The sequence below is a fragment of the Nannospalax galili genome, unplaced genomic scaffold (genome assembly GCF_000622305.1).
Source record: "Nannospalax galili isolate Female #2095 unplaced genomic scaffold, S.galili_v1.0 scaffold66, whole genome shotgun sequence".
NCBI lineage: Eukaryota > Metazoa > Chordata > Mammalia > Rodentia > Spalacidae > Nannospalax > Nannospalax galili.
In genome coordinates, this window is record NW_008356058.1 from 5,297,146 (window position 1) to 5,307,553 (window position 10,408).

The 10,408-nt window shown below is 37.3% G+C and overlaps 1 protein-coding gene and 1 pseudogene across 3 annotated transcripts in view; one reads left to right on the plus strand and one right to left on the minus strand.

Moving 5' to 3' along the window:
- The window catches only part of Septin7 (septin 7), a 75,406-nt gene that overhangs the window by 18,370 nt on the left and 46,628 nt on the right, over positions 1-10,408 (minus strand). For all 3 annotated transcript variants that reach the window (XM_008854195.1, XM_008854196.1, XM_029556689.1), the window contains 3 exons: positions 7,320-7,420; positions 5,463-5,597; positions 2,126-2,243 (listed from right to left, as the gene is read on the minus strand). In XM_008854195.1, the coding sequence (XP_008852417.1) occupies positions 2,126-2,243; positions 5,463-5,597; positions 7,320-7,420 (354 nt within the window). The remainder of the gene's footprint in view (positions 1-2,125; positions 2,244-5,462; positions 5,598-7,319; positions 7,421-10,408) is intronic.
- On the plus strand, positions 5,890-6,870 carry LOC103750911 (annotated as a pseudogene).

Sequence of the window (10,408 nt, forward strand, 5' to 3'; positions counted from 1 at the left end):
TTCACAACCCAATGGCTAATATTCCTAGAACTACACTCCCTACCTATACTTTTATTTTGCTGCTACTGTCACACAGTGTTTCCAGTAGCAGTTAAGGGTCCATAAACAGAATGAGTTAAGCTATTACTATACTAAATAGAACTAAACAGACATTAAGCCCTGCATGGTGGTACACACCAATTGGGGCATGTACTTACCCCCCACCAAAAGAAACAAACAAACAAACAAACTAAATGACAAAGTGGCAAACACATGATTAACCAAGAAAAAGAAAGAACAGCAGCACTCGATAACACAGTAATTCCTGGTCAAAGGCTGTACATTAAAATAATGTAAGACATCATTCTCAAAATAAATGCTAAAGCCCTACCTTCTACAACAGATCTAATTGGTAGATCTGTAACAACAATTAATTTTGGAAGTTCTACATATTCCTGGATAGGAAACATAGCTATTAGCATACAAAAAAGAAACATGGGGCTAGACGTATAGCTAGCAAAAAAAAAGTTCATGCACCAAAGGCCTTGCTTGGGTTTAATGATCACAGAGGGAGGAAGGGAGGTAAAAGGGAAGGAAACTATACAAATAGTAGGCATGTGACCAATCTGGTGGTAGAAATTATTGTGTCCACCTTTTCATCCCTAATGTCTCAGAATAAACCCACATGGAGATAAAAAGCAATTCAAGGTGAAAGGGAAATGGAAATATAAGATAAATATTTGAAATTTAGAAATAGCATAGTTTAAAATAAAAATGGCAACAAATCAATGAAAATAAATAGGAAACCAGAGCTTAGGAGGCAAAAACATGAGGAATGCCATTTTAGGACAGTGTGGGCTATAGGGAACCTGTCATGAACAACAATTAAGAGATAAGAAAAACAGGAAGAGGGGGAGAAGGAAGAAAGAAGGAAGGAGGAAGGAGGAGGGAAGGAGACAGTAGCAGAGAAGGAGGAGGAAGAGGGAGGAGGAGGAAGAGGGAGAAGGAGGAAGAAGAGGAAGGAAAATATACTTCTGGTGGAAATATTAACAGTAAAAATGATATGAAAGACAGGCTGGGCATGGTGGCGCACGCCTTTAATCCCAGCACTGGGAGGCAGAGGCAGACAGATCTCTGTGAGTTCAAGGCCAGCCTGGTCTACATAGTAAGTTCCAGGATAGCTGGGGCTACAGGGAGATCCTTTCTCGAAAAGACAAAAAATAAGTAAATAAATAAGTAAATAAGAGGCACTGTCAAAATTTATATGAATTTAACAACTTCAAAGCAAATTTTAACTCCTATTAAAAAGGTTTTTTAAAAAAAGTATTTTGTTACAAAGAAGAATATAAGAGTAAGAGATAAACTCTAAGATCTATTTTGAATATGATACAAAGTGCTGTGATTTTTAAAACACTGGTCTAAAACTTAAAGACTATTAAAATAGACATCTAGAAACTAACCTTATATTTCAAATGTCATATATAACAAAGCAAATACAACAAAATGAGGAAAATGCATCATTATATAAGAATATTATTGAGACGCCGGGCATGGTGGCACACGTCCTTAATCACAGGCCTTGGGAGGCAGGGGCAGGCAGATCTCTGAGCGATCGGGGCCAGCGTGGTCTACATAGTGACTTCCAGGAGGGCTGGGACTAGGGAGCCCCCCCAAAAAAGAATATTGAGATAACTGGGCATGAATTTGGGAGGAAAAAAACACCTCAATACAAATATACATACACATATATGTATTTACATGTATACACACATCAAAATGCATTATCTATGCAGATATATGTATACTTGTGAAAATGTGAGAACAATCCAAGGTATAAAGGATGTTATAATCTCAGCACTTGGGGGCTGATGGCAGGAGGATCAGAAGTTCAAGGTTAGCTGTACTACATGAGAACCTGTCTCAAAGCCCCGCACCCCCAATAAATAAAACACCCTCATTTAAAAACTGACAAAGGGATATAAGGGTATTGTGACAACATATAAGATAGATTATTTGAGTGACATACTGAATACAGAATAAACAACAATAAAGTTGGAAGATGAATGTGCTATATGATACTAAAAATAGCAAAACAGTAAATGGCAAGAATGACAACAAAGCCCAAATGTTAATGCATTCTGCTCACCTGTTTTTTAAACTGTTGGCATTCCTCTGGTGTGAGTGTGTCTGCTTTGGCAATTAGTGGGATGATATTCACTTTCTCATGCAAACGTTTCATAAACTCAATATCCAAAGGTTTAAGTCTGAAATATATAGTAGTTAACATGAGTGAATCAATCTGTTTGAGGGAACAGATTCTTTACATCTCTAACAATCAATTAAATACAGCAAGCTGCTAAACTTACTTATCCAAAACAGTCTCTGAAGCTATACTGGGCCAGCCAGCAGGTAGAACAGAATTTTAAAGACTAATGAAGTACCTAAGGTTTTTGACTCCTGCCCTTGAAACACCTTGGTCACTGGGTTTGGGCCCTAAAGAGGAACTGGAAAAACCAGAAAGGCTCCCAATAGAATTTCCTAGAATCAGTTTATTTCCTAAAATTTACTAGGTATTTTGTTTTGTTAATAAAAAATGGTAGTCCCCTTTCAATACCACATCTAGTTCTTACTGCTCAAAAGTGAATTTTCAACATGCCTCTCTATCCAGTATCATCTGGCTGCTGTAACTACTTTAGCACTATACTTTCAATATCAAATACTTCCACCATGGTATTTAACATCAGTAATTTGCCCACTATACAGCATCTCATACTATTCCCTCATGAGCTCTTCTAGAATCTTTAGGATCCCCTTTGTAAGCTAGACCCTTAACGGCCTCCTCAGAATTCTGCCCTAGGCCATCTTCTGTTAACCCTATACATTCTGTATGACTAGCACTACTACAATAGATTTCAATCATTGTTTAGGGACCAATGATTCAAAAATCTTTACACCCAGCCTTGATCTCAGTCTGAAGTTTCAGACACTGCTTAACCCAATGGATATGCTGTGCTCCTTAAAATCAAAACCTGAATCTTAATCTCAATCTCTATTTTCTTCTCTTTTTCTATACCTCTCATCTCAGTGCATGACACTACAGTGCACCCATTACTTAAGTCCAAAACACCTAGGACTGCTTGCTATCCTACCTTTCCTTCCCTATGATTCACCAAGGCCTTCATCAGAGACACGTATGTACTAACAAAGACACACACACATCTATTCTCATCACTTTGGTTCAGACCACCAAGACCTCTACAGCAAGTAAGTATGAAAGCCTTCCTGGCTTTCCAGGACAAACCATTCACACATGGTCACCTCAATCTGACATAATCATTACTTGACTGAAAACCATACCAAAAGCTGTATGCTTTAGCTAGTGTGGCCTGTAAAGATTGTAAAGACAAAAATTCTCTCCTTGTAGTACTACGTAAGGCATTTGGAACTCTATATAAAACTCATTGCGATAGTCTCTCAATCTATAAATGTATCAATAGGCAAAATCTGCTCCACCTCTAAAAATAGTTGAGAAAATGCTTAGAAAATACATACAGGAAACAAAAACTTTTAACCTTCCACCCCTGTGGCAAACAAGAAATGGCTTAAAGCCATACACATCATTGGAATCATATAATTTTTTTTCTTAAAATAAAGTAAAAACTTGTTCCCCATGCAATTTTCAGAAATAAAATTTCCCCCCAGGGGGATGACAAGAATGTGATTTCATGAGAAGTACTAAAACTTAGGGAGTCCAAAAACTTTATTATAAACTCACTACTAACTGTATAGACTAAGATTTTACTAGGCCGACGTCTCGGGAAAAGTGCTAATAAATTAAGACTAGAATAATTTTTCTAAAAAGCATAAATTCAAGAGTCATCTAAGCAGCAATAAAAGGCTATATGTACAGTCTATCATGGGTTTTGGTTTCTAAGGAAAGAAAGGGGTGAGGTGTTGGCAGTCCTGGGAATTGAACCCAGGGGCCTTGTGCTGAGCTATAACTCATCCCATGGTTGATTTCTTTTTTCAAATTATTTTTGGCCGAGTCTTGCTACATAGTCTAGGCTGACCTTGAATTTGCAGTCTTCTAGGCTCAGTTTCCTGAGTACTAAATTTGCAGGTCTGTGTCCTTAAACCCACTTCATAGGTCCTATTTCTGAGATTCATGTTTTTGTGTCTTGTAAATAGATGTGTCAGTTAAGTGATATACATGAGCTGGAGAGATGGCTCAGTGATTGAGTGCACCAGATGCTCTTGCAGAGGACCTGGGTTCCATTTCCAGCACCCACATGGCAGCTAGGAATCGTTTGTAATTCCACTTCCAGGGGAATCCAAAGCACTCTTCTGATTCTGCAGGCACTGTATGACATGGGTGCATTTACACACATGCAAGCAATACATTCATATATATAAAATAAAAATAAAAAACTTAAAAACGATATACATAAACTACTGAAAACACTATGGAATACTAAACACGAAACATACCACTCCAATCTTACAACACAAAAATGGTCATTTCATAATTACGTCTTCCTGTTCCATCAAGACTGTGAGGATGTTTACCAGACTAGTACGAAATGGAGAGAGAAGCCAAAAACAGAGGAAGGAATGGGTTTATACTACTGTAATCTGACTACTGAATGAGAATACTATTTAATCTGATTATCAAGTAGTCTAGTTCCTTTTGGTACAGAGAGGGTAGAATTACAATCATTAGGTAGCTAAATTATGCTGTCATTTATCCAAAGAAGCCAGCTGAAAAAAAGTGACAGAAACATAAGAAGTTGATAATGACACATCTACTCAAAATAACGAAGAGCATAAAATCGTTGTTTTTGGATTTTTGTTGGGTTTTTATTTATTTTTTTTAATGTATAAGTTAACTACTTCCAGGCAGATTATAGCAGAGCAGATCAGGTCAATATCTTGATGTTTTGGTCTTAACCCCTAATAAAGAGGTTAATACTGACCTGAACAGGGTGAACAAGATAGCTGAGGGGAAGCAAATCAAACTCACTGAAGAAATAGCACAGGAGAACACTGGCACTTATGTTTTTATTTTTTAATTATTACCTTTTCTTTACAGACTTGGGGTTTCTTCGAGTATCTCTAAACCCAACTGTTACTATCTTTTTGTGTTGTAGTTCAGCTAGTGACAAAGTATGGTCAAAACCCACAACAAAACAAAACAAAAACCTTCAAAAAACAGCATGAGCCACAAGACCTAAGAAAAAAACACAGTGGAAACACTCCTTTCTATGACACAAATGACATTTATATGCATGAAGAATTAAGAAGTAAAACCATGATCTAGGACTTAAAACAGGTTGTTTCAGGTCACTTATACATGGAATCTGGTTCTTTACAAATGGTCTAGTTACATGTATTCCCCAGACATAATTATTGTAGAACATGCACACTAAGTGAGTAATCATGTACAACAAAAAACAAGAAAGCAGCAGAAGCATCAAAGTACTGACCCATGTCCTGAAGGAGCAATGAAGTATAAACAACACTGCACCCTGCTATCAGGCATCTGACGTCTGTTCACTCGAGATTCTGCATTTAAGTAATCCTCAAATTTACTATCAATGTAGTCGATAACAGGCTGCCAGCTGTAGAAAGCAGATAAACAAAACAATTAAGCTGCAATTCTACAAAAGAATGAACTGTTTGACAATTAAAGAATAGTATTTTAATCAGATTTTAGAAAATTAATCCACCAGTGGAAAACATTTCAAATTTTCCTATATACTGATTCAGAAATAGGCAAAAATTAGGGTCTGGTTAAAGACAGTAGGTAAGGTGCCTACTGTGAAAGCATAAGGACCTGTGTTCCTGTCTCCAAAACCCATGTAAAAAGCCAGGCGTGGCGGCTCATGTCTGTAATCCCAGTCTTGGGGAGGCATGGGGCAGAGACAGTGAATCTCTGAAGTTTACTGGCTAGCCAGTCTAGCCAAGTTGATAACCTTTAGGTTCAATGAAGACCCTGTCTCAAAAAGATAACAGTGGAGACCAATCAAGGAAAGACATCCGACACTGCACACATCATATACATAAACATCAAGAGCACACACATGAACAAATGAACAGAGAAAGAGAGAGAAATACAAACAGAAAAAAATTAAGTAAAAATTACATTGAACACATTGTGATTTGTATTTCTCAACTTTCAAATTAAAAAAGGGATTGTTTTCTGTGCTAAAATAAAGCTTTGGTAATTAGAATATCACTTACATTGAGAACATCACTGCTAAGTACTTACAATCTGAAAATAATTTGATCCAGTTTTAAATTTCAGATGAAGAGATTAAACACACAAATTTTATGACTAACTTACTGGGTGTTTTAACAGTTGAGAGAATGTTAACTGTTAACTCAAAAACAATGTGAAATTCAAAAATAAAAACATGGTTTATAAATACTAAGATAATTACTTTGGACTGGAATTCCCTGAGTGTTTAATTCCCTTATGATTTACTGAAAATCTGAAAGCCTAAAAATTAGATAAGTTAAGATGTAATAGAAAATAATTTATTCAACAAATAAAATTACAATAAAATTTATAAAAAATAATTTATACAATGAATAAAATTGTGGTAAAGAGCTTTAAGTTTCTTGGCTGAGACCAAGATTGCTGGAAGACTGGCTACGTTCCTCAAGAATGCATGGGCCAAGGAGCTGGTGCTGATTGTGTCCTTCGCCGTGGGGGGCCTTGCTCTAATTCTGCCACCACTCAGCCCCTACACCAAGTATGCAATCATGATCAACCAGGCCACACCCTACAACTACCCAGTGCCCCTGAGAGATGACAGCAACCTGCCTGATATGCCCAGCCACCCCCAGGACCCTGAGGGTCCAAGCCTGAAATGGCTGAAGGACCTATGAATGCTGTAGTGACTGAAGAGGCCTCCTCTCCTCCTCTCCTGTGGCCCTCAATAAAAATGTGGAATCCAAAAAAAAAAGCTTTAAGTTTCTTATAATAACTGTTCTATAACTAAACTATGTTGCTTTGTAAAATAGTAGATATTAACTCCATTTTATATAAAGCAGAATCAGAGGCCAAATTAAGAAGATAAAAGTTTGAAGCCTACCTGAAACATACAACAGCTCCCAGCCAGCTTGGGACCCAAAGAGACCATGTCTCAAAAAAAAAAAAGAAGAAACAAAAACAAAGAAACCAATTCAAGGAAGTAAAGCAACATGTTCAAGTATGATGTAGCAAAGTAGGTATATGAATCCACGTCTACTAATGTATTAAAATTGTCAAGTAGCAAAGGTTTCACCACACCGATATTTGAAATGCCCTGGGAAGCAATAAGAACAAATATTCTTACCAATTACTATTATCCACTGCATCTCCAAATCCTGGGGTATCAACTATTGTGAGCAGCAACTGAACGCCACCTTCTTTGATTAAAACTTTGGATTGCTCCACCTGTAACAGTCATTAGAGTACATATTAATTGTTCGTTACATCTGTAGTTCCCTACAAGAGGTAAGAAACAGGGATACTTAAGTTTATCTAATTGGGAAACTATTTGCAAATTAAATCCAGTCACTCCCACATTCCCTTTTTTTTTTTGTCCCTCATGTATGTATGTGTATGAGGAGGCCTGAGGTTGACATGGGGAATTTCTTCAATTGATCTCTAATTTATTCACTAAGCTAGAGTACTCTCAGTTGAACCCAGAGCTCATCCATACAGTCTGGCTAGCCACCTTGCTCTGGGGATCCCCAGTTTTCACCATACCCTGGGCCTTTACAGATCCAAACTCCATCCTCACACTTATATAGAAAGCATTTTAACCACTAAGCCATCTTCTCAGCCCTCACATTTTCTTTTAAAATCAGTGACTGTGGACATACATTCAAGTCCTCATTACTTGAAAGAAAGGAAACTATGTAAATAATAAACCAAACTCTTGATAAACTAATTCTTCAAATGTCTTTGTAATTTTTTAACTGTTGCTTGAAAAAGAACCTTACACATAGTCATCATTCTTGGCACAAATTATGGTTTTACTCTGTATCACAAACTACATATGATTTGTTCAGGGCATATGCTCCCTGCTAACTACAAACTATCAATTTTCAGGAACCTGATGGTTCAAGGGAAAAACAGAAATAATAATTTCCCCAGATATTAAAATGTTCATTGAGGGCAAAGGCTCTAGATTATGTTGATAAACTAACTTAAAGAGGGGAGACTTGTACTTAAGAATTTGAGTATCAAATGTCACATAACAGCATAAATTAAGACTACCAGACTTAAGGAGAAAACATGATCATATACATGTGAGAAGCAGCTTTAACAACTTCTGCTGAAAACAGGGTCTGGAAAGGAAAACTGGAATTACTGGGTAGACAAACTCTAATATACCTTTAGAGATCAAAGAAGTAAGGATGCATTTCTACTTCCCCTTTGGCACTTTTTAAAAGATACTTGCTAATGAATAAAGAAGACTGAGAAGCTTAGGCTGAAATGTCTGAGCAAGATCTTTTACAACAATGCTCAATAGCATTTCTGAGATGATAAAACGGGCCTCTATCTGCCCTGTACAATATAGCAGCCCCTTAGTCCTATGGATACTTACCTCTTGAAATGCTAATGAGAGTCATATATACACCTCATCAACCCCTCAGTTATCTTGGTAAGTAAGCTCAATAAATTCATTAGTTCCCCAGTAAAACTTTAATTAAACATTGGCTTGACACTAGAACCTTGAAGGGGAATAAGCACTGCTTGGCATCCCCAGGAAAAGAAGCCTCACAACAGATGGAAAATTTGTTAATGCTATTATATCTCAAAATTATTTAAAAAAAAAAAAAAAGAAAGAAAATGAGAATAGAAAGGATGTTAAAAGGATATGGGAATGGAGATATTTTCCAAAATAGAAAGAAAAATTGAGAATGCCCAAGCAAGTGATGAAGGTCTATTTAGGTTTGTTATGATATATAAAGGATGAGACAAAAATAATATACGCATAATCTTAAAAAGTCTATGGTCATAGTTTAGTCAACTAGTTTAAGGAACAAAATATATATAGAGCCAAAGTTTATCTGAGAATATTTGGTTTTTTACCTAAAAGACTTACCTACATAGCACATGATGATTAAAAGTACCAGACTGGTGGAACTAACCTTATTGCATGTTTAACACCCATAGTTTGAGGCCTATACTAATCTGGCCAGAGGGACTTAAAGGACAGGTTTTGCCCCTTGCCCTCCAAGGTTGACTAAGTTCCAGGGGACTATGGAACATCTCTCAAAATGTCCTGTAACTGTGGTGAGTCACCTGTCCTCTTGCTCAGGGAGGACATGGAGACCCCACGAGATGGACTTGAACCAGTGTCCAGTCTACAAAGAGGAAGGTCAACTCAGGAAACATCTCATTCATGCTTCCAAGTGAAGCCAGTCATGGTCAAGCAGGACCTTTGACTTATCTTCCCACAGATGGAACTGATAAAAGGAGCCAGGAGCTCCTTCTAAGTCCATGTGACCCCTGAGGAACAGATCCTCAAATGATCTTAAGTGTAAAAATAAATTGATTTATTTGGGCCAACTGTATGGTCTTAAACACACAAAAGAAAGTATAACCAAAGAGTAAAGTCATCAGTATTATTTCTTTAAGCGTTCAAGGGATTATACTTCCCAAACCTTAGGCTTAAGTCTATATAAAAAGTTATTTAGAAAATTATTTCTCATTGATGATTTTGTTCCTAACCAGAAAGTACTGCTCAGATGTAAGACTTCAAATCTTGGTCTCCAATACTGTAGGGCCCACCTGTAGCTAAGAGAGACAACCAGCTACTGTCCCCCTATCTAGAAGCCTTTGAGAGAGAGCTGACACTGATTCTAACCACTTCAACAGCTATCAAAATATCTGAAAGCAAATCCTGAATCCATCACTCTACAGTCCAGCCTTAGGAGACAGAAGAAAAATGAGGAAGAACTCAATACAGGGATGCTTTTGGAAGCCCTTGTCAAGAAATTCCAATGGACTCTCATTTGAAAATCACCATTCTGACTTTTTTCTAGTTCCCTGTCTAGAACTTGTAATGCTAATTACTCTTGCCTTTACTTCTTCACATCTCCTAGTCATGACTCAAAGACTTTCTTTTCCTCCTAGAGATAAGAGTTAGGCAATTTGGGAGTCTTTTTAGACAGATCCACTGACGGGGTACTATAACTACCTCACCGTGCATCCCTGTTCAGCATGGAAGAACCCAGAGCGGTCTGCATCCCGATCCCCTATTGGCAATTTGGGTAACCTCTTCAGAGGATGGTGTGATAAGAATAAGAGGTAGGAAGTGGATAGGCAGTTAGGGTAAAAAGACCTCAAAGAAAAGTAGGCAGTTTCTTGGCTAAAACTCACAATGTCCTTGGGCCTCTTAGCAACCTACTCTGACCCAAAGGCCAAAAA